Source organism: Macrosteles quadrilineatus, unplaced genomic scaffold, assembly GCF_028750875.1.
Source record: "Macrosteles quadrilineatus isolate MER2022 unplaced genomic scaffold, UCM_ALF_1.0 Scaffold_2__2_contigs__length_208266976, whole genome shotgun sequence".
Taxonomy (NCBI): Eukaryota; Metazoa; Arthropoda; class Insecta; order Hemiptera; family Cicadellidae; genus Macrosteles; species Macrosteles quadrilineatus.
Window position 1 is genome coordinate 126428159 of NW_026542595.1, and position 26185 is coordinate 126454343.

At 36.2% G+C, this 26185-nt stretch overlaps 1 protein-coding gene across 1 annotated transcript in view; it reads left to right on the forward strand.

The window, feature by feature from the left end:
* The window catches only part of LOC128986846 (kallikrein-11-like), a 57810-nt gene extending 40603 nt beyond the window's left edge, over positions 1 to 17207 (forward strand). Inside the window, exons 3-11 of the mRNA XM_054407403.1 lie at positions 6098 to 6179; positions 8407 to 8534; positions 9903 to 10013; positions 10719 to 10903; positions 11638 to 11771; positions 12053 to 12249; positions 13129 to 13263; positions 13692 to 13916; positions 15464 to 17207. Coding sequence (XP_054263378.1) covers positions 6098 to 6179; positions 8407 to 8534; positions 9903 to 10013; positions 10719 to 10903; positions 11638 to 11771; positions 12053 to 12249; positions 13129 to 13263; positions 13692 to 13916; positions 15464 to 15742 — 1476 coding nt within the window. The 3' untranslated portion in view covers positions 15743 to 17207. The remainder of the gene's footprint in view (positions 1 to 6097; positions 6180 to 8406; positions 8535 to 9902; positions 10014 to 10718; positions 10904 to 11637; positions 11772 to 12052; positions 12250 to 13128; positions 13264 to 13691; positions 13917 to 15463) is intronic.
* Positions 17208 to 26185: the final 8978 nt, after the last annotated feature.

A 26185-nucleotide genomic window follows, 5' to 3' on the forward strand; every position in this document is an offset into this window, starting at 1 on the left:
GCTCTCTCACCCATGTACGTTCTCCCCGTGCCAGTTCTCTCAGCCGTTTAATAACACGGTGGTGCTAGCTCTCTCATTTTTACCCTACTAACATTTTTTTTTAATTTCACTCTTTTTTATATTAAATCACAAATCTTTCCATCTTCAGTTTCTTCACTCACAAAAAATCATTAGCAAAACTAAGTCAGCTGTTATAAACTTTAGAAATATTGCTGTGCCTTATCAATACAGTCTTTTGAAATATTAAAGAAACTATATCTATAGGTACTATAAAAAATTTAAAACAAATAATTTAGCATTAAAGACAGCAGATAAAACTAATATGATTATCAAAGCATCAAGGACTAAAAAATGTAATAGCAAATACAGTATATGTTTTATTGCATCTCTGATTCTACTCTACAAAAATACCAACAAACAACCTAATATACAAACCAGTTCTTTTAATCAGTTGCATCGTCCATTGCCTTTATATTTTCACACTTACCATTAAGTAAACATAGTAACAGATATTTCATTGATTTTAGAAACAAAAAGAACACTGTGTACTGCTTAATGGTTTTATGATATTTTCCTTGGTTAAATTTAATCAGTGGTGTGGCAAAACACAAATAATAAATGTATCAAATAAAGTTCATGTGAACTGAAAACTATGTTAAGATAAAATAAGAGTATGTATTATTACAATTTGATAATTAAATATAGTTACACATATACAACAAATTTTAGAAAACAAACATCAACAACGTACAATTTAGTTATTGATGATATTCTTTAGTTTAATTTAAGCATAGGTTTAGCAAAACACAATCACTCAATTTACCTAAATATATATATAAAAAACAATGTGATTTGCAAGTTATGTTAAGTTAATCGAACACATGTTAAGCAGTTCGAATTTTTAAGTAGCCTCCAAATTCATACAAAACATCTATACATTGTAATTTTCATACTGTTTCCATGAAAACATACCAATAACATTATTTTCATAACTTAGACACTTTAAAAAATCCAAAGCAGAGCCGGAGTTAATACAGCAACGGTTATAGAATCTTTTTTTATAATCATTGACATACAGTAGTTTTAGAATAAATAATCCATGATAAAAGGTTAGATTAAAATAAACCTACCTTATGGGAAATATTATATTTAATTTCATTGTATCAGCTGTCTGAAATTGTGAAATATGCAGTTTAGCAGTTCTTCTTGTTTGTTTACGTTTAAATGTCAAAGCAAATGTAAACAAACATTTTTAGTGTTCTCATCGCAGCCATGGAGACAAATCAATATTTACTTTTAAAATGTTCACCTCAGAACTTTTAAAGCCAAAGGGGCAAAGCCTATGGTCAGTATCGAAATGTGAATAGTCCTATAATGGTCCTTGGTATGGTAACTATATTTTTGTAAAATTTAAGCCCAGTTGGTTCTTTTAGTTTTGCACCTATTAGTAATACACATACAGACACCATCAGATTTTTATATAATAGTATAGATATAGATTTGGAAAGCCGAGAGTCGTGTCTCTTACCTGAGGCCGATAATTGGCTTATAAACAAAACAAATAATCAATACGAGACCTTGCCGTCACCCGTCAGACCAGGCGTGTGCTCAAATTCCGATTTGATCCGCGGTCAGAGGGTAGTTTTGAGTCATTCAAACTGACCCGGGGGTCTGACAGGTAGATAATAGGGTCACTTGAAACATGAGATCTGACCCGCAAGTCGTTGAGGGAAGCATGGGAATTCTCCCCGTCCTCTACGGGAAAAATAAGTTGAGTAATAGACTTAGTATTTTCTTATACGGTATACCCACATGATTTAGCCTATTAGCTTATTTTAGCAATTTAATTGATTTGCCTCAATATAGCTAGCCTAGTTTGGCCTTTTATTTAGTTTATTGTGTGTATTCAATTCCGTCCAAATATTCTATAAGATTCGATATCAAACGGTTTCTACGATTGGCAAAAAGTTAACATAATAATTTTGTATTAAGGTTGTCAATTAATTGTTTTGTATTCAATGAGGATAGCATTTCAGAATTAAATTAATTTACTTAATTGCAATTTGGTTTACATTAAAAAAGTAAACAGTTTTCTACCACGTATAATCTTATAACCATAAAATAAATATAAATAAATCGTAAAATTAAATATAAAATAAATTGTACGCATATTAGTTTGTCTGTCAGCATCTCGTATACACACATTACTAAACCATCCTTGCAATCGTAACGCACCTTTAAAGAGTACCTAGTTGATCTCTGGCTACAAATGTTTACTTTTAAAATATTCAATTTTACTGCAAATATTTACTGAGAGTTGCTATGAAAGTCTTAGTGCTATGACTATGAGCGTTCAATACGGTTTAGAGTACAAGTAAGTATATCAATGATTAAAATATAAAACTAATACTATTATATCCTAATAATCTCACTCAAGTCAACATCTTACAGCAATATCAAGTTTTTTCAAACTGCATACTTAGTCTAGACCGGGTCGAGCTTTCGGAATTCTTCATCCAAATAGACATCGTTACGCAAGACATTTTTACAGAGAAGACGTTAGTCAAATTCTTTATAGGGTGAGTGTACCTGTGTATACCACCTCCCTCTGAATGACCTCTTCCTATATAAATGGTTTGGATACTGAAAATAAAAGGTGTTGGACAAGGCAGCGACAGCGTAGGCCTACAATATGCGTGTATATGAAAATATTAAATTTTATTCAATATTTCATTGTTTTCTAAAACGATCTGGAATATTCTAGGAGGTCTTATAACTTTATGAATTGACTATGGAAGTGCGTGATTGTAGTTAATCTGGAATGGAATGGAAAATTCATTTTTTCTTCTGCAATTTTTAAACGGTAAGAGATAGAAAGAAAACTTAAATACGTAAAATGTTTGTTAAAAAAGGACTTTTCACGTGGTATGAAATTGGTTATACTTTGCTATTTAAGAATTTTGAGTTTTCAGCTTTCTTTTATTCTTCAAATTTGAGATTTTTTTTAAATTAGAAAATAACATGGAAAATGCCCTTATTACAAGCTATCTGAAAGAGTAGATCAAGAATAAGCTTGGAAAGAAATATGGCGCTGTTCTGTTCAGTAGTTCGGGTAATACGGTACTTTTCAAAGTCCTTTTTTAAAACGTTTTGACCCACCCTGTAAATACGGTTAAAGATAATTACATTTTTTTTGCACCAAAATAGTCGGGGCGATTAGACCTTTAAATTGATGTATCACACAACCCATGTTTACTTTTGAAAATTTCTCAAAAAGCACCCCTAACCCCCAAATTGGGCCCTTTTAGGGCATTTTTCGAAATTGAAAATAATTTTATTGGATTTGTCATGTCCAAATTAGGGGGAAATGAGAACAAACAAGTGTTAAAAGCCTTACCTTTGCACACAACAGATATGGAAAGTTTTCAAATGAACCCTGTATAATGATTTGTACAGATTTATTAGTATGGCGTAAACTATCGTACGTAACTCGTCCAAAATGTGTGTACCGGACTCGTATGGTAATCCCGTACTCGACTTCGACCACACTCGTCCGGTAAACACTTATTTTCAGGACTAGTAACGTAATATACTATTACGCCACACTACACTGTTTTGACGAGCTTTCCACGCAAGGAAACAGTCCAGAAAACAGCTGTTTGCCGCCAGCTTAATCAAATGGGGTTTTATTACGTATTTGGCAATGAGTGGTTATAAACAAAAACATAACCTCTTAATGCTGTTCAAAGGTTTATTGCGGACATTTTCCATCATGATTGTAAAAAAAAACAATACACAACGTTTCGGGATCTGGAATCTGATCCCGTCTTCAGGTGAAAAAACTTAACTAACACATTACACCTAACAATACACAAACGCCAACCTAAGTTGGAATACACTACAGAGGGTAGCAGTCAAACAATATGCACTGTATAGCAGTCTAGTCATGATACAACATGCAAAAAATAACCAATCACAAAACACTATCCTACTAATATTATAAATGAGAAAGTTTAGATGTATGGATGTATGGATGTATGGATGTATGTTTGTGACAAGTGAACGTGAAAAATACTGGTCGGATTGGGCTGAAATTTGGCATGATGATAGCTCACATTCCCGATTAACATATAGGCATATTTTTATTTCAAAAATCCTTTCGGGCTCCGCCCCAGTGGCTCTGGAGTTTCCCATGTTAACCTTATGAGAAATGGAATTATTGAATCTTAACAGCTGTTTCAATTAAACAAGTTGGTTATGTTCTGTGATGTTCAATAGCATTAAAGTTACAAGGATTACCAACAGGGTGCAGCACTATTATTTCTTTTACATTTATGACAACAGCTAATTTGCAACGAAAAGGTGAGTGAGCGTAGCGAACGAACTTCAACCTGGAGGCGAGTTAGCGTAGCGAACGAGCTAACCTGAAGGCAAGTGAGCGTAGCGAACAAACTTCAACCAGGACGTGAATGAGCCATGCGAACGAGATAATCTTGAAAATGAAGAAGTTAAACGGGGCAAAGCCCGCGGGTTACAGCTAGTAATCTATAAAAGGTGTAACGTGAAAAGCTCACACAATGGAACACTAATGCAGTAGCACCTCTCAGAGGTTACGACTAGTGATTGTTAGTCTTTAAGTTGGTGGTAATATATAAGTTGGTGGTAATATATAAGTTGGTGGTAATATATAAGTTGGTGGTAATATATAAGGGTTTGTACAGATTTATTAGTATGGTGTAAAATAAGGTACGTCACTCGTCCAAAATGTGTTTACCGGACTCGAAATTTATAGGGTATTTCAATTTGAAGGTAAAGATAGAAATAGTGGAAGGCCCAATTGAGTTTGCGGTGTATTGTCTTTGCCGGTTTTTTCGCTAAGACACTTTTTCGATTATCTAACATTAACCTGAATGATTCTTTTGGTATTAATTTCATTTTGTATACAGTTAAATATTGATTTGGGCTGATTTGAAAATTGTACCATGCGTGGGCCACGTGTGTATCGACATATGGCTTGTGTTTTCATCACTACAACAACAAAACTCAGGGAATGTCGCTGAGATTTACTTATATATGGTAAACCATAACTTTGTTTGTAATTGCATGATTGTAGCCACTTTTACTAGCCTATGTTTAAAAAAATGGACCTAATGGGTATACCCCACAATTAAAAAAATATAGGAATGTTAACTTGCTAAGACAAGCACGATGTTTGATCATACTCCCTTAATAGATCTATTTTCTTTATGGAACAGCTGAAGCCAATTTTATTGTTATTTCTGTCCGGTGCACTGGAGAGGTCGTGTATTGTGTACAATTTCTTTCTTGTTATTTCAGTCTTTTAAAACCTCGTTTAATCAAATAAAACGATCTAATCATAAACAATAACTCCTGCGCTAGCTATATAACCAAACAGTAAAGCACACATCAAGCAATTAACCCCAAGACAATGGAAACAAAATTCCGTCGACACTAGCACATTAAAATTTACAATGGTATGAGAGGTCTACTCGTGTTAATCAGTCTATTGGGTGTAGCAGTTTTACAATACAATTGACGTAGTTGGATTGAGGCACTGGTAGAATGAGCTGATGTCTGTTACTGATTTATGTCTGATTTTCAAAATTATCCAAAACAAAATGGAAAGGATCATTGTAAATTTTTCACGTCCCATCAAACAACAGAAGAAAATTACAATGTATTCCATTATAAATTCTAAGGAAATCACGTTTCACGTTTAAAATGAGTGAAATAGTTGATAATTGATAATTTATTTATCTATCCTGCCCTGAGTTAGACCAAGGGTCCACTCTTCCACCAGGACAGGCTCCACAAATTTACAATGTTTGAGGGAACTGATGGGTTCTGATGATTTTCTATACACTGATGATCGTATGCTGTTTATATTCTGTTAGTGATCACGTTTCACGTCATTTTTATTCCAAGATGGCAGTTAATAAAGATTATTTTTACTTGCATTCCGTCCCAGCAATAAGCAGTTAAAATAAAAATGTTATGGTACCTATAGGTTTTAAAATTGTATATTTATTAGTGTTAATTTATAATGTTTGTATGGTAAAAGTTTCGCAATTTTCAGGATTCAGACTTGACAAGTTTCCGAAATCTGACTATGAACGATACTTCCACAGACAAGACTTTAAGCATGGACCTCAGTACAGGTAATATACATAGTTTAGTTGCTACGGTACTTCATCATTATTTTTATCTCCATTTTGAGTTCTAAAACTTGTTTAAAGCCTGTAATTTTAATTATACCCTACTGTACTCAATTAAATTGGTTATGTTGGTCAACAAAATTTTCAGAAAGTTATCTTCTATATTTAATTAAGTACCTAGTTTTTACAATTTAATCCATAGATAAGTTTGTTTTCACTTTCCACATCACAAACTACAGTACAACTTCTAAATATATCACTTGATGTTATAATTAGTTTGAAAGTATTCATAATTAACTTTCATTGATGAATTGTCAAGAGATATTCCAGTTTGTTGTTCGTGTTGTCTTCTATTTTCATAAATGAATTTCTGTTTTAAAAGAGGGCATCGTTGCACCCAATGGTAGAAGAAAATTGGATTAAAAAGACAAAGTACGCCTGCAAAGCCGATTTGGCTTCAACACAGCTCTCAACAGTGCGTGGCTTGGTATCGCTTGAACTGAAGGCGCTGAAAACAAAGTTTTTATTGCATTATTGACTATGACTATAATCACTGGTTTTTCAAGGTTCGAATGTTCCTAGCATACAATAGAAATGATGGTATTACTAACCATTCAAACAGTAATAAGTTATAATAACTTTTTAATAATTAAAAATGATCGACAGTAATATTATCACGGTCCGAACATTGATTTTGAATATTGCAAATCCAATTTTAACATCTATTTTGATGTTTGTTTCGTGACTAATAAAGTTTGGGTGTGCTGGTGTTGACTATATATATTTTTCTTACTTTAGGGTTAGGGTTAGATGAAATGGTGCAAGCTGGTATCAGTCAAACTGTAAAACCAGAGAATGCGAGGTAGATTTTTGGTTTCGTTTGGTTAAATTTGTTTTGCTATAGCTTTTGAACCGTACTTTTTACGCCATCTTGTTTAGAGTTAAAAGGGGTATAACATATATTAAAATCCAAATTGTTAACACTTTTTTTTGAAATCCAATATTTTTGTAATTTCTTTTTTAGCTTGAAGAAAATCACATTACAAAATTAAAATTTCAAAAAAGCAAAAAACTTCTAAAAAGACTATGAGTAGTGCCCGAATACCACATTTCACAGTCCAGGACCACAGGTGTAGTCTGTAGCTCTGTACAGATCCGTCATCCACTTACATGCATCTTTTTGAAAACAACTTTTTGGGTTCAGGGGGACACATAACCAAAACAGGGAGATATTTACACCCAAAACTCAAACTCAAAATTGTTTACGAAAACCATACTTTCTCAATATACGGGTACTATGATGTATTGGTGGAAAAGTAAAAATATCAAGGCACACGGTGTGTGACACACGTGGTGGATCGTCCGCGCTTCCGGTTGAGGTTTCCCAGCCTACGTACTGAGATTCTAACATGGTTTAATTCACTCGTTCTCGTTGTAGTCATGCAAGAAACACGTATGTTAGTTTCTGCATTAGAAGCGTGTGGTGAGCTAGGGCAAACCAAAATCATTGGGTCCATCATTTCATAACCGATAAACCATTTGTGTTCCAAACCTTTTACAAGCACATGCGAAACCATAGTTCGGAGTCTTTTTTGTTACTATCGCATGTAGATACCATCGTTTGACGAGCTACTTCAATTGCTTTGACCGCATATAACTAAGGAAGATATACTCATGAGAAATGTACAACATGAGAAATCCCACATTATCTTTAACAAGTTCCATTGATTTGTCTGTATCGAACATTTTACACTTATAAACCGAAATGCACAAACACAAACTAAAAAAAAAAAACACTACAAATGCTTGAAAATGAGCTCCAACCGCGCGGACAATCCGTATCGTGTGGCCACTCTCATAAGACTACATGTGTCATCCCCTCCAACGCGGCTTATGATCGCGCGGACAATCCGCGACATGGCGCGGACAATCCGCCCAGGCGGCTTAGGATCGCCCCGTGTGGCCACTCTCATTTGATTCAATGTGTTGTCGCACCACGCGGATCATCCGCGTGGTCCGTCCGCGCGGATGATCCGCGTCGTGTGGCCCCGGCCTAAGAGGAAGGTTTCCTGGGTTCCCCCACCTCTTTTTAGCCTAATTATTACATCAGCTGATCAGCTGTCAGCTGTTTCAAAGTTAGGGTAGGTGAGGTGGAGGGGGTGGAATCGCTTCCCCTCAAACCTAAATTTTGTGATCTGGTATGGTTTAACAGATTGTTTGTTATTTGCAGATGACTCGCCCCGCCTGGAGTTGTATGGAGGATGGGGGCCGTGGACCAAATGTAGACCTCACTCTTGTACCCAGAATCGGAGCAAACATTGCAAATCGGGGGCCAATTGTAGCGGAGTCATACTCAAGGTAATACTGGGTGATGTAGGTTAGAGTTAATACCGGGTGAGGCAGTAAAACGGCTTGATTTTTAAAAAATAACTGATAATTTATTTAGGAAAAAGGATAATTATTTTAACATAAATCTTCAGTAAATGTCTGAAAATTAATGTTTTACCCTTTAAAATATATTTTTTGAAGTGTCAGAAAAATGGCGTCCTTGGTTTTACACACATTGTTGAAGGCTGAGATGAAATCTATTCATGACGTTTTGTAGCATCTGCAAAACATTTACAAAACTTCTGCAATCGTTTTGTAACTGTCGTGCTAGCAGTGGCTTCAAAGTTAATAACGCAAAGGAGGATAGATTTCCTTGATGATACGGGAGCCTGCAGCTAGACTGAACTCAAAACAGAAAGCGCGCTGAGCACAAACAACATTATCCCTGATTTTTTATTATGCTTTTATAGCAAACGCACGTCGTTCTCTCGTCCAATGCTCCATGGCTACTGAAATGACCACTTGTCAAGACAGTTAAGAGGTCATTTCAACCGTTCGCTCATAACCCCCCACAACCCGTCAGCTGGAGTCGGAATCGTGGAACAAAAATGCTGGGACCCTTCATGGTATACTTCATGAATTGGATTGTTATCTAGCTTTAACAAATAAAACGTTGCAGCTCTCTTCGTACACGTACACTCAAAGTCCCCGTGATATTGGGACAAAATATTGTGTACTGTGTCTTCTATGTGTTTATAGTCAACCAGTAGTCCAGTAAAAATCTATCAACATATTCTACAAACGGAATCTCAGCATTGAGCCTTTCCTGGAACAAAATTAAATAACAAAAAACTTGTTTGGGAATATACATCTTCTGGCTTTTTCTATAAGCTAATCTGTACAGTAAATCTTTTAGAACTAGACTATACTCCACTTGCACTATCATATTATCAGACTTTAAAAATGAATTATAGAGGGGAAACTGGACGTTTATGGATAGGTATGGACAATAGTTGAAGAAAAGTGTGAGGGACTTACAACAAAAAATTGAAATGCTGCTATATTACGCAGTGCTTTCAAATATTTGAAGAATCTAAACTACAACCTAACTAAATTGAAGGTTACGACCTTCCACTCTCTTCTCCTCTTTTCCAGACATTCCCACTCCCTATTCATAACAGTTCAATACAACAAAGAGTAGTACATCAAAGACAACATATGGGAATTAATTATTTTACGAATCAAACATATAACTTTTAGATTTCTTTAGAAAGAGATGAGGTATTAAAACACCGATTTCAGTTTGTTCTTCTCAAATCGAGCCATTACGTTATGTAAATTTTCAAATTAAAGAAGCTTATAGTTGAAACATTATTTTAATCTGTGTTTAAATTGTAGGAAGAGCGACCTTGTAAAATCTACACAAATTCCCAAAGAAAATATTGTGACAGAAGTAATCGGGGAAGAAGAAAACATCGTCACAAGAAACGCAGACCGCCCTTTCATGTGGTAACTGTTCAATCGTTGTGATCATTTAGGTTTAAGTCACTAGATCACTAGATTAGAGTAACATGGGTTTGATGCCTTGGAAATCTCTGTTAAGACTAAGTTTAACCACTTAGAAGTAAGGGACAGAGGAAACTTTCAATGGCACACTTAAGAGGTGTCTATCACTAGTTCTGGTGTCTAGGACAAAGTTCCCCCTCTGCCCCCCTTGCTATCATGTACTACAATACTCATGGTGGACAAAGACCATGTCCCTTGTTTGATAGGACTTTCTGCACGGTGCTCCACATTTGGGCTCCTTGCTCGTCACAAGTATATTTTCATCAGCACAACATGCCACATCTGATAGTGAACAGCCACTCCACTATCACTCGGTACCTCATCACTTATCTGTGGTTAAGCTGATACTTTTGTCAGAACTTGTCAGTATGTGCTTCTTCAAGTTAAATTCTGTGTTGAAACAATTAATGGGGATGTTAAGTCAGATTTGACTCAGAACTTGTGTGTTTTGTGCCTGCAATGTGTTGTGTGAGGGTAAGGAGAGGTTTACGTTTAGGGAAACGTAAGAAAACATATGTTATATTTTTTACCAGAGCTGCAATAGGTCTATAATTTACTACTAAAGAGGATCCAAAAGAGAATGGCAGATTGAGGTTATAGGTGCAAACAAAATACTATTGTATACATTTTAACAACGTTTCTGTCTAGGTGGTGAACAGCCCTCGTAAGTCCGTCCAGAAGATCGGAGCCCGCAGTGGAGACCTGCTGGGCCGAGGGGAAGAGGGAGATGGTTCGGACAACGAGTTGTCGCTACGCGGAGAATACAAGAAAGCTTACAGTAAATGGAGCCGATGGACAACTTGTACCAGGTCTTGTACTACCCAGCGATACAGGTCAGATAGGCTCAAAGCTGACTTGTTGTCTTATTATAGATTTATAATTGTGCTAAAAATGTGTTTCAACATTTCACTTGAATTTATTTTACTGACCAACTTTAGTTTTAGACATGCCTCTTTACCTGCTGTAGCTTACTTTTTTTCTCAGCTCGTATGCATCACAGGAATCCACCCATACTGTTAGAAAGATATTTTCCTGTAGGTGTGCAGAATCCCTTTATAAATTAAAATAGGCAATAAATAAGTACAAAAAAATGAGTTTAAAATTTTAAAAAATTAACATGAGCCTTATGGGTTGCTATGTCGGTAACGAAATAACAACGAAATATAAACAGAAAATCAAAACTAATGGATGAAATGCCAAGTACACGTTTTATTTACAGCGTGGGGTAAAAATAGAGAAGTCTGTACATTACATATTTTTGGTTGTGTTTTTGAACACTGGACAACCAGTAGTCTAAATAAATCATCACAAGCATCTTTACGGCATCTATTCTTTTTGGCAGATCTACGTACACACTAAGCTTCATTTTGATGTGCCTTGTGTTCATATATTTATTTGATAAAAGGCCTTAAAATGATTACCACAAATTTTAACATAACACTTTAATGAACGCTGGGGGTAAGGTAGCTTTTTATGTGTACAGTAAGCTAGGTAGTCATACCTGTTTTGCATAGATGTGAACAGAGGAATAGAAATAAATGCTGTTCATGTTGTAATAAATGTTTAGGTGGTGCAAGAGACCTGTTGTCTGTGGAAAGGATGTGATAAGGGAAACAGCATTCTGCTATCAAGAAGGTTCTCAATGTCACACCATACACAAGGATATGATGAGGAGGGGTACAGACGACAACAGTGTCTACAGTAAGTATTCGTGATACTGAGGAATTATTAGATTTACCTTCATTGTTGCCTGGATTCTTGTAGGTAAGATGTTTGTGTCACCCTGTGCATTTCAGCACCTGGCATATTCAGAGGTCTTATTTTTGTAAATTTATCTTCTTACTAAAGTCTACATTTATACATACAACTATTGTACAGACTACCAAGGAATCCCTTTTGGTCAGAGTCATACTGATAAATAATAATAATAATCAAACCTAAACTAGCCGTCACCATCATGTGCTGCATTTGATGTTTTTAAGGTGACAAAAACGACATTGGTGGCCGAGCTTACAGCATTGCGCCAGCATCGGCGAATCCTCGGGTCAGCCAAGGGGTGTGTGGTTTCGGGCGGAACACTACCAGGGGGTATGCAGCCAATATGTTGCGTATCATAGGAGGGCGAGACGCATACCCTGGAAGCTGGCCGTGGCAGGTCGCTGTGCTTAACAGGTTCAAGGTAAGTGTAACCTATTGGTTACTTGATTTTTGTCAGGTGGCCTTCAGAGACAACCAATAAGATGGTGTGATATGAATAGTTCATCTCTGAACGTTGGAGACCATTACAGTAGGATCCCGCTATCCCAAACTCCACTATTTTGAATACCCGCCTATTCAGAAATAGAGTTTTGGAACGATTCTACAAATACAATAATGTAGTAAACCATGAATTTTGGCGAAGTTAGTTATACATATATATGTAGACAATAAAGAAAAAAGGACTATACTTCACCAAAATATTGCAGCAATATTGTAATCATCTCTACAAAACTGAGGATTAATAAAAACGTGGAACAATTAAAACTCTTTGAAATTTAATAGCCATTTGATGGTTTCAAACTAGACCCAGCTGTCCTTGACTGATTAAAGAAGAAGCTGATCTGCCAAGAAAAAGGTGTCATCTTTCAACATTTATCCTATCAGTTTATTACCTTTTAACACACTCACTCCTGTGTGTCTGGAGACTCTACGGAGAAGTGTAAAGGCCGAGGCTGGACCTGTTAAATACACAATTTACGTGTGTTGACTAGTATCATTGACTATTGGATACTGAAGATCAATATCCAAAGCTAGTATCTATTCCAAACATCAGTAGGGAGAGAGCTGGTCTAGTGGTAAGTAGAGCAATAAAGACTTTAGTCTCCGAGGTTGGGGTACTAAATCCATAGATATATAATCTAAATCCCACCGCTGAATCGATTTTATCCAAGTGATAATGCCGCAACCCTTAAGTCATTGACTGAAGTAATGCGTAAAACAATTCCGGGCCTGGTCCAGAGCCTATATGTCCTAGGGTGATAAGATGGGACATAACAAATCTAATCACATGTGTTTGTAGGAAGCCTTCTGTGGGGGAACTCTGATAGCCTCCCAGTGGGTGTTGACAGCGGCCCATTGTGTTCGGAAGAGACTGTACGTCCGACTTGGAGAACACGACTTGGCCGAGAGGGATGGCACGGAACTTGAAATGAGGGTAAATATTATCTCCTATCCGTTCTTTAAATGAATAACTCCACCAAACAACGTTGCAAGTCACAAAAATGAATATTTTCAGAAAACACAAAAATTTTCTAGCTGTGCTGATGCGAACACAGCCATGACCTTGCACATTCAATCGCTTGTAAGTGCTGCCAACCTTTGTAGGCTATTTTAAAAGTTAAATATCTTACGCAGTATAGAATGTAATTGGCATCAATGATCTTTAAAAATCTCTATTTCACAAAATGTTGTTTGCAACATTGTTTAGCAGATGTATTCAAAGGTTCTTGAATTTCATTCTTTTGCTAGGGTTAGAATGAAGAAGAATCACAAGACAAGAAACACAAAATTTTACACTTTCCCAAAACATCAGAATATTTCTCTGTTACTAACAGCATTTTCAACAATATTAACTTATTACAGGTAGAATATGCAGTCACTCACCCCGATTACAACATGGACACAGTAGACAACGATTTGGCATTGCTACACTTGCCGTTCCCCGCGACTCAAGACCCTCAACACAACATTGCGTGTTTACCTCGTGCACGACAACCCCTCCCCGCACGACGTCTCTGCACGATCATAGGCTGGGGCAAGAGACGAACTTCCGATATGTTTGGAACAGATGTTCTGCAAGAAGCTCAGGTATGTATCATTTGTAAATAAGTATAGATTATGTCAGTATATTCATCAGTATACAGTGTGTAAATTAAGTATGGAAACAAATCTGTATTTTTAAAACCGAAATAGATAGAAATATTCTATTTGTGGCAATAATAGTTAACAAAGATTCCGCAATTTTTCACATGAAAAATATTTTTTTACCCCCCTAACAGGGTAGGTGGTAGGGGGTGACTTATTTTTTTCAAATAGCAACCCCTATTGAGTGACCCCTCATTTTGAAGGGTTTGTCAAAAGAAACACAATGACGCAAATCCGAGGTGAATATCTCACTCCTAGCTAACATGGCGGATATTCCAAAATGGGCTTTTTTTACAAAAATTAAATTTTTCATTACCCACCATTTAGGCTAGGGGTGAAATATCTACCTCGGGTTTGCGTCATTCTTTTTCTTTTAACAAACCCTTCAAAATGAGGGGTCACTCAATAGGGGTTGTTGTTGAAAAAAATAAGTCACTCCCACCCCCTACCCTGTTAAAGGGGTTGAAAAAATATTGTTAATTAAAAAAATTGCGGAACCTATGTCAACAATCAATTCCACAAACAGAATATTTCTATCTATTTCGGTTTTAAAAATACAGATTTCTTTCCATTATTTGTGAAATTGGTGCTTTTCACGTACAATAAATCAAATTTTGGAATATCCGCCATTTGGGCTAGGAGTGAGATATTCACCTCGGATTTGCGTCATTGTGTTTCTTTTGACAAACCCTTCAAAATGAGGGGTCACTCAATAGGGGTTGCTATTTGAAAAAAATAAGTCACCCCCTACGACCTACCCTGTTAGGGGGGTAAAAAAATATTTTTCATGTGAAAAATTGCGGAATCTTTGTTAACTATTATTGCCACAAATAGAATATTTCTATCTATTTCGGTTTTAAAAATACAGATTTGTTTCCATACTTAATTTACACACTGTATATATAAGTAGGAATAAGACACGAGGAATTTGCTTTATGGTATTTTTTTCTATTGATTTTCTTTTTTTAAACTGCTTATCTTCACAAATCACTTTTAAATACAGTGACATAGCCTATTTATTATTTTGCAAATTTATTTCAACCTGAAAATTAAAATTGGAGGAGTTTTAACATTGTGTTAGATTTATAGCTAAATTTATAACCATCAACTCTGTTTCTAATTGTTTTTTACCCATTAACCAAGGACAACATAACCAGGACACATTTTACCCAGGAGTCTGATTTCAACATAAAGCCACAGTACTGATCTCTCACCATGCTCATTATGTAGTTATATTTTTCATGAGGGAAGTAAAAAAATAGATCATATTTTTTTAAACAACAGTACAACTCTTCAACAAAAGTGGTTGTTTGTAAATTTTGTAAAACTCTCTCCTATACTTAATAAAATAAAATAATTATTAAAGAATGTCTAAAAAACTAAACCAGAATTGGAATTTAAAGAAAGAACATATAAATTTCTCAAACCCACTGTCACAGCTTACATTTACCATTTAACAACTACACATTTTCAAAAGCTTCTGTTCCCAGGTGCCCATAGTGACCAACGAGGAGTGTCGCAAGGTCTACCAAGACTACCACATCACGGGCAACATGTTCTGCGCGGGAGACAGACGGGGCAGGATGGATTCCTGCGCAGGAGACTCCGGGGGTCCGCTACTGTGTCACTTGGCGGGGCGTTGGATGGTTTTCGGCATCACCAGCTTCGGGGAAGGCTGTGGCAAGCGGGGCAAATATGGTATCTACACCAGACTGCCCAACTACGTCCGATGGGTTCACAGGGTGATGAAAACATACACTACTGTGTGAAAGATGTGAAGTGCAATAGCCACTGTATAGCTAAGGGTTGGGGTTGGAGGAAGAGTGGATAGAATGAATAATCTTTGACTTTTGATTTGTGGAGTGCACTTCATTCATTGGGTTTAACCACTGATGATGGAGCTGCAGTGCAACTTCAAAACCTCAGTATTCATCAAATACAGCTAGAAGACATGGTCCAGCACAGAAGACAACCATAGTATAAATCTGGAGATCTGAATCCATTCAGTCTAAATTTTTGTCTCAGTGATTTTTCAATTATTGTTTTTGTTACAGTAATTCAAACTCTAACTATAAATCAGTAGATAAGCAAGAGTGTTGTGGGAAGAATTCATACACTGCAGATCAACCTCTAGCGTTATTGAATATTTTCATTTATCTGGAATAATTGTCTGATTAAAACTTTTACCATTTACCTTACATTTATTATAGTTCAGGTGATGAGTTTATGGCTCAGTCGGCATCACCACAGACTTCGGACCCAACCCAAGGCAGCGATGTCGTGGTTTCTGATCCTTGTAACTACACTTTATCAGTACAGTACACCCTTTTACTGTACGGGCTCACCTCTTGCTTTGCTGGGGACGCTCTACAAACAGTTCCGTAGTGTACAGGACAAAGGATAAACTAACCAACACATTGTAAACAGATAATAAAATAAAGTTCACATCAGGAACAAGATTTGATCAAATCACAAAAGTTCAAATCTATCATTACTGCGTTCAGTAAAGCAGAAGTTTTATGAGACAAAAAGTATTTTTATTTCCAAAGTGATTGTACCCATTCCCTCCTCCCAGATACATCACTTGAAGCTGTTGATGCTTATCATACTATTGTTCTTCAGTGCCATGTACAGTGTAGTTTCGTTTGGTCTGTGATCTTGTCCTTAGTTATTCTTCATTGTTATTTGTGTTTGTAATGCTAATAATGTAATATTGAAGTGTCAAAAAGCCCTTGTCAAGAGATTGAACAACATTTACTCAGGAAATGCAAACAAATATTTTGGGGCTGTTACTTGAACAATAGTTGTTGCCCATTGTGTTGAAACGAACGTAAGCGAATAATTTTGAATTTTTTACTTTATACTGAAGTTTGTCACTTATAGTTGTCAATAATCTATAGTATTAGAAAGGACCTCATTCACTGTATGTATCAGCAGAACTTTAAAATAATTTTGTACCACGGTTAATTTTTTTTTTACTTTCTAAATCCTAAAATAAAAAAATTGAAGTAAACTGTTAAGTATTCATACCAGAAATTTTCAGTATTTTTGAGTTTTCACTATTGCTTCAATAATTCATTGAAGAGTATTTGTATTATATTTTTAATACACAGCATTCTTTTAGAAAAACTGTTCTTAGAAATTACTGTATACTACCCGAAAGATACTGTAAGAAAATAACACAAAATAACAAATTATAGTAGTTTAGTATAGTAAAACATGTATATAGTCTTAAGGTATTCTTTGTATATTTTTGTAAAATAAACACCATACAAAATATTGCATTCGTTTTAGTATTTTTTTATCTAAGAGGGTTCCACCATTAATAAAAAAATATTAAATATAGACTGTCAGCTGTGCTGCGGTTACCATGGTTACCATAGGTTCTGGCGCACACCGCACATGGCGGCAGCCACAAAAAACATTTCTGTGCCACAGCACGGCTGACAGTTTAAATTTAATTCTTTTTTGTCTATGGTTCCACCCACCGGAATTTACCACCTAAACATTGTCTTCCAAAAAAGAACCTCTTGGCATTATTTCATCTAGTAAAATAAAGTGTAAAATATTCAAAAAGATCCAAACTATGTACTGGATGAACCAAAACATCGTATCTTTATGTATTTATAAAATCATGTTAAAATCTTTAAATTATTCTTTTTTTACATGACATGTAAAATGTTTGTATTCCCAAAGAAGTGTTTCTTGGTTTTTTTAGAAACATTAGTTGTTAACACGTGTTCCTAAGCTCCTGTTTAAACGCCTCTTTAAATCTATATAATTAATACGCTTCATGAAACTTTGTCGGTTGAACTCCTCCGCCATGTCTTAACCGATTTTATCAATTGGCGTCTCATTGGAAAGAGCGTGAGAATTGCAAACTGGCCTTACATTTTTGAAAAAGGCCCTTGTTATCCTAATGAAGAACATAATTGTTTAAATTTTGATCAGCTGTATAATTTAATTGCTGTTGTTATTTATTTTTGAATTCAATGAAACGCATTGAGAATATTTGAGTTCGTGTAAAAATAACGCTCTAGACGGATCGTGTTATTGTGTTTGTATCTGAAATTTTTGTACTTATCGTTGTTTTGTGTCGATATGACGGATTGTGTTAGCATGATTGTAAGTTAAATTTGTGCATTTATAGGTTTTTTTTGTGTAGCTATAATTTGTTTATTTGTTGTTTTTTCTATGCCTCCGACGTGACGAAAACGAAACGAGGCGTAATCGTGATAACGACCGCAGCTACAAAACAGTGGCGCGTAATAGGCTTAACTTATCACAGTCAGCACCTGACCCTGGACGATCTCAACTATTAGGTTACAAATGCGCCCTAACTACACCAAAACAACTTTTATTCGCTCTCAATTGGCCCTCTATCAATGACCTGTGTTGCCTGTACAGCGAGGCATTTTGAGAAGGAGAAACCCGGCCGGAATGCTTTAGGTTTATCAATAACGAAGATAAACATGGTCTGAGTTACACACCGGCGATCTTTGAGTTGACTCTTTTAAACTCATTGTAAATATGACTGTTATTCGTTTTTAAATAACTCCGTTAATACTTTGCAATTGCTCGAATTCGAGCAACATGTACACTAGTTACAATTACATCATTACACGCTACAGTAGTTTGTCTCGTTACCGCTAGGGCACTTACGTCGTCGTCCGCAGTGGTAGTTTGTCGAGTCACCGCTAGATAGCACCAAAGTTGAACTCTCAATCCACTGTTGTTTAGTTAATATTATCAATAATTTTAAACTGTATTAATTACAATAAACATATTTAACCATAGTTAAACAAATACTCAAGTTATTTATTTATAGTCAATTCCCAACATTCCTGTATACAACCGTGGTAGTACTGTAAATAAGCTGTTGCATTGTTTGACTCTCGCAGTGATTTTGGAGTATCTCGTGCATATAGCAACTTTACTCTTCCTCATCTGATATCGTTGGATGATATAGTTTGTTGTTTTTCAATTTGGATTTGATTATTTTTGAAAAGCCGAGAGTTGTACCTCATCGTGAGGGCGACGATTGGCTTATAAGCAAATAAGCATTTCATCATTCAAAATTAGTAATTACATTAGTATAAATAATTATAAACATCTCATTGAATTGTTAATTGCAAGTCTCGTCTCGTCCTCGTATTGAAAACATGAAAAGACGATAAATATTATATTACGTTACTAAGCCTGAAAATAAGTGTTTACCGGACGAGTGTGGTCGTTCCCGTGCGAGACGAAGTCGAGTACGGGATTACCATACAAGTCCGGTACACATTTTGGACGAGTTACGTACGATAGTTTACGTCATACTACTAAATTCGTACAAATCCTTATATATTTCCACCAACTAAATGACTAAAAATCACTATGTTTTTGTTCATAACCACTCACTCACTGGCACCTAAATACAGTATAATCAGCTGATTGGTGTCCGGCAAAACTCATTGCAGTACAGTAGTACGCAATGAATCCCCATTTGAATAAGCTGGCGGCAAACAGCTGTTTTCTGGACTAAATCCTTGCTTGGAAAGTTCGTCAAAATGATGTAGTGTGGCGTAAATATATTTATATAAGATAAGCACGATCTTTGACGGGCAGAACTCACTCTTCCGTGGTTTCTCAACCGATTTTGTTTGTTCTTGGGTCATTGGAAAGATCCAAAGATCTCATTAAGTAGTATTTGTCATAATAAGGTCTAACGTTAAAATCGTCCCTGGTCTCTGTCCCGAAGGCTTTTTTAAGTTCCCATGTCATCATTATTTGTTAACATTATGATCAGCTGGCTAATTTAATAGCTGTTAACGTTTTAAGAATTGTGTACATAATGTTGGGATCAGACTTACGGGAGGTATAGAGGCAACGATGACATCATAGTTTAGTTCAAAATTCCTCCGTGAACGGCGTTGTAGTAGAGATCACAGCGCATCATTGTTATTTAACTATAAGTTAATTATAAAATTAATTATTAATTGTCATAACCTAACCAAACTTGTTGATCATTAAAAAATCGAATGAAGGTTTACTAATCGAAAAAATAGTTATGTTCATAAAATAAAATTATAAATGCCTCAAATTCAGTTTTATAATTTTTAATCATAAAATTAAACCAAACCAACCAAACTTGCTGATATGAAAACATTGTCGATAGAAAGTTAGAATAACCGGCGGAATTCGAACCCGGCACCTTCACATTCTTAGCCTGACACGCTATATACAACACTACCGATACCAATGTTAGATTTCCGTGTTGTTGCGGTAATGGTGTTCCCTCAAGAGAAGAGATCTGACAGCTGACGTCATCCAAGGCTCTTATATACCTCCCTTGAGTAAATAACATAATGATCTAATGTTGTGTTTGGTTATATTTAGTTTAATTGACACAATAACTTGTCCATGACGATTAAAGATCAGACATCATTCGTACATTTGAAAAATAATAACGCAACTTTCAATAAAAATCACTGAAACACTTATTGTTTAGAAGTATAAACTTACGACAAATCTTAATTAAATTTAACATTTCGGGTTACGTAGTTCAAAATTATGGGTTTTTTTTTAAACGGATATCTTTTTCGATAGGAAAAAAGTTACATCTCGATCTCGTATGATCATAAAATAGACCAAAGGTCAACATGTTGTAACAACTTGAAAGTGAACATTACCAGCGTCACTTTGCAGAAAGTATATCAGATGTTTTTCAGACGAATCATAATTTGCATTCGAACAGGACTAATAAAATCTTAAATGAGAATTTAAACCCCGGAGCACTTATTGTTTGGCGTTTGAATTTATTACAAACCTTTTTGATATTAAACTACATTTCATATTATGATAAAATATATCGTTAAACATTTTGTAAACTAGTTAAAACGTAAACTTCAATGACACTTTGCAGAAAGTAAGTATAAAAGATGTTGGCTTAACTTAATTGTGTAGTTTAATTTGAACTAACTAACTTTAGTTTAAGCTATCTAATACTCCGATGGCTAACGCATGTGTTCAACATTCGTAAATAAATAATATTTAAAAATACAACTCCGCCAACTTAAACGACTGTCGTAACAGTACGTCTAGTCGCCGCTAATAGCGCTTACATCGTAGTTCGCAACAGTTCGTCTATTTACCGCTAGATAGCACCAAAGTTAACTTCTCAATCTATCTTAGTATAGTTCATGTTATCAATAATTAACAAATGTATTTAGTACAATAAACAAACACGACCTTAGTTAAAGAAATAATCAAGACATATTTTAACAAGCAATTAACAATAATGTGGGATGCAACAATGGTATTAGTATAAATAAGCCGTTTTACCATTTGACACTCGCAGTGAACTTTGCGTAGCTTGTGCATATAAGTTTCTTATACTCATCAGCATCAATTACGTTGATTTTACTCTGTTTTTGATCTCTTTGAAAAGCCGAGAGTCGTACCTCTTCTGGAGGGCGACGATTGGCTTATAAACTTATGATGCTGATGCATACTTAACATTCCTATCACAAACAATGAATGTTTCAGTTTCAGCACAGCACAGCCTAAATCGATAAATCGTTACCAATCGACATTTCTATTTTTACTTAAGCTTCATTTCCCCCTTTGTATTGTGTACATGATGTTATAATGTTGTGTTCTGTTGTTTATAATGTAATTGACACAATAGCTTATCCATGATGATTGTTGATCAACATTCGTACATTTGAATAGGATTAAAGCAAAATCCAATAAAAATCACAGAATCACTTATTGTATGCAAGTATGAACTTACGCCAAATCTTAATAAAATTTAACATTTCGGAGATATGTAGTTCATAATAATATATTTTTTCTAAAAACGAAAATCCTTTTCGATAGAAAAAACGACATCTCGTATAATCATGAAAATACCAAACGTCAACATGTTGTAACAACTTGAAAGTGAACATTTCCAGCAACACTTTGCAAAGAGTATACCAGATGTTTTTCGAAATAATTATATTGCATTGAAACCACGAATACTAAAACAAACTTAAATTAGCGTCATCTGCTAAACTTAAAAAAAATAAACCTTGATTTTTGAAAATCATAAACACTATGTTATAATGTTGTGTTTGGTTGTTTTTAATGTAATTGACACAATAATCCATAAGTACAGCTTTGATATTTGATTAAACTCAAAATGATCTACACCTAACATAAGAATCATGAAAATACGTCAAAGTTGTTGACTATATACAAATAAAAAAATAGTATCACATTTTATTATACTAGAAGTACGCTTATTCTGTACGTAACACTATTCTAAAATACACTACTAAACAAGCAAGCTACAACGGTTTTTTTTTAATTTTTCATAAGAATAAAGTGGGAAATTGTTATTTGGAAAATTAATTTTTACCGCATAATACCATAAAACTCCGTTCTCATAGCTAACACGCTGTTCAACATTCGTAAATTAATAAAATTTACCAATATAATCCCGTTGGCATAGACCGACGATCGTAACAGTTTGTCTAATCTCCGCTAGATAGCATCGTCGTTCGGAACAGTACGTCTATTTACCGCTAGATGACACTACAACGGAACTCTCATTCCATCGTAGTAGAGCTTATGTTTTTAATAATTTAATATTGTATCAATTACAATAAACATACTTGACTTTAATCAAACAAATATTTGAGTTATTTGTTTCAAACCAATTCACAAAATTCGGGTATAAAACTGTGGCAGTACTGTAAATTAGTCGTTTTACTGTTTGACACTCACAGTGATCTTTGGGTATATCTTGCATGAAGTAGTCAAAATCAACATTTGATTACATTGTTTGATTCTGTTTATAATTGTTTAATCTTTGGAAAGCCGAGAGTTGACCTCATCCTCATGAGGTTGACGATTGGCTTATAAGCACCCGTTGAATTAATTTTAGACTAGTAGAGTACACACCCTTCGTACGGGGCTGGCTAAAAAGTGTAAAAAGCCTATTCCAGTGTTGATAGTCAAGATCTCAAGCTTTGCGTTTACAATGGGAGAGGACACAGTTTTCATAAAATTTTGCTCTTCAAATATACGGTATGCTACAGTATAAAACATCCACCATAGCCATTATCTTCGACCACTGCGACTAAACAATAGAAAAACACAAATTAACAAACATTTACATAATGTCACAAATAATTCATGAAATTAAAAACACAAACAGCTTTAAACTATACTACTTTGACATTTTTCATTGTGTATCACAGCTTTTTGTTGCTGCTTAGTTCAAATTAGCGGTTGTCTTAAATTCAACAAAATAATAGTGCTGTTTTGTTGGGAATCTACCCCAGTTTTTTTAATTTTTCATAAGAACAACATGACAATTTTTATTTGGAAAATGAATTCTTACCCCATAATACTCCGTTCCCATAGCTAATGCTGTGTTCAACATTCATGAATGAATTATTGAATTTTTAAATTAATCATAATTTTTTATGGTTTGACTTGATAACCACTACTGCACCTGAAAGTAAGCTCTGACAGTGTTGTCTTACAGCTGGGGGTGCGGTGGGGAGCAGTGAGGCAATGTTGGATATAGTTTTGTAAGCCGAAGATACGTATTGACTGTATCTTAATTAATTTAAACTAGTCAATGAATTAACTAGTAAGTATAGTATCACATTCACTTGATTATTCCTAATTTATTTACTTGTTAATTTACACAAAATTTAAAAGCTTAGCAACATTATATGCCTACATAGCACTTTTTTATGTATATCTTAATGTAAAGGTATTACGTAAATACATATTACATGGTTGAAAGTTTGTTATTTTTTTATGTTTAGTATTACCATAGATAAAACATAGTCCCTTAGGTATTACTTATGATGTGTAGATTGGGTTTATCTACTAATAACCTTTTGGAATTGTGCAGATGAAAAAGCTCGGACGCTCACAAGAGAGCCCGCCCCAACTGTGAACTCTGAAACAGGATAATTTAAACTGCGACGGCTCATGTAACCATTCTGGAAACGAAAAATTAACGATTCAGTAACACAAAATTACACAATTTCAACACTGCGGATTTGTATAAGACCTTTACCTGGGCATATACATTTATGACACTGATAGAAGAATTTGAGAAATTTTCAAATTAACACAAAATACTCCAATTTTTAAATAGCTCTGGAGCCTAAATGGTTCATCGGAGATTAACATCCAAGGGGTACATTTTTTTAGCAAATTGTGTACTTTAATTTTGATAATACATATTATGTACAAAAAGTTGATAGATTTCATGTTTTGGGGGTCTAAAATGGTCCCCCCATATTTTTACCCTATGTAACCTTCCAACCTTGTTCACATAGTCCAATCATGCTGGTTCGTGAGCAAATAGTCATGCATGCAGGTGCATGGATGGCTCTGCTCTGCGTCCGTTTCCCGCAGGCCGCAACGACGGCCGACCACAGCGAGCACTCTCTAGTGGCCAGTGAGTGACTCATTATGACCGGAAGTGAGCGACCCAGTGGTCCACATTCCGCTTCCGGATCTGCCCTTTCACTAAAAGAGACCTGTCCGGCGATTAAATATCAGCTGATTTTGCGGCGCCGGGTTGAAAAAGTTCTAGGCTACCGTACGGTATCAGGTGTGTGGAAATTATGGAGTCTACACTCTAAAGACAAAAAGCGTTCAATGGAGACAAATTACTAAACAGTATGAAAAAAATTGCTATTTTTAAAATATCAATATTGAATTGGAATTGGAAGATTTTTATACTATACAATTTTATTCTTTTTTAAACGTTGGGTTTGTTGTTAATTTCAACTGGGTTTTAAATAATGCTGCATTATAAAAAATACCCCGTCACAGCAAACCTGCAGACTAAGCAAATTTAAATTAGCCTGATTTGACTCTCTCATGGACTGCCCTTGGGGCCCTCTTTGCTCTGAGGTACTTCTCCATACTGGACCCTGGTCACTGGGGTACTCCTCCATACTGGACCCTGGTCACTGGGGTACTCCTCCATAATGAACCCTGTTCACTGGGGTACTTCTCCATACTGGACCCAGGTCACTGGGGTACTCCTCCATACTGGACCCTGGTTACTGGACTACTCCTCCATAATGAACCCTGTTCACTGGGGTACTCCTCCATACTGGACCCTGGTCACTGGGGTACTCCTCCATACTGGACCCAGGTCACTGGGGTACTCCTCCATACTGGACCCTGGTTACTGGACTACTCCTCCATTATGAACCCTGTTCACTGGGGTACTCTTCCATACTGGACCCTGGTCACTGGGGTACTCCTCCATACTGGACCCAGTTCACTGGGGTACTCCTCCATACTGGACCCTGGTTACTGGACTACTCCTCCATAATGAACCCTGTTCACTGGGGGACTCCTCCATACTGGACCCAGGTCACTGGGGTACTCCTCCATACTGGACCCAGGTCACTGGGGTACTCCTCCATACTGGACCCTGGTTACTGGACTACTCCTCCATAATGAACCCTGTTCACTGGGGTACTCCTCCATACTGAGCCCTGGTCACTGGGGTACTCCTCCATACTGGACCCAGGTCACTGGGGTACTCCTCCATACTTGACCCTGGTTACTGGACTACTCCTCCATAATGAACCCTGTTCACTGGGGTACTCCTCCATACTGGACCCTGGTCACTGGGGTACTCCTCCATACTGGACCCAGGTCACTGGGGTACTCCTCCATACTGGACCCTGGTCACTGGACTACTCCTCCATAATGAACCCTGTTCACTGGGGTACTCCTCCATACTGAGCCCTGGTTACTGGGGTACTCCTCCATAATGAACCCTGTTCACTGGGGTACTCCTCCATACTGAGCCCTGGTCACTGGGGTACTCCTCCATACTGGACCCAGGTCACTGGGGTACTTCTCCTTACTGGACCCTGGTCACTGGGGTACTCCTCCATACTGGACCCAGGTCACTGGGGTACTCCTCCATACTGGACCCTGGTCACTGGACTACTCCTCCATAATGAACCCTGTTCACTGGGGTACTCCTCCATACTGAGCCCTGGTTACTGGGGTACTCCTCCATAATGAACCCTGTTCACTGGGGTACTCCTCCATACTGAGCCCTGGTCACTGGGGTACTCCTCCATACTGGACCCAGGTCACTGGGGTACTCCTCCTTACTGGACCCTGGTCACTGGGGTACTCCTCCATACTGGACCCAGGTCACTGGGGTACTCCTCCATACTGGA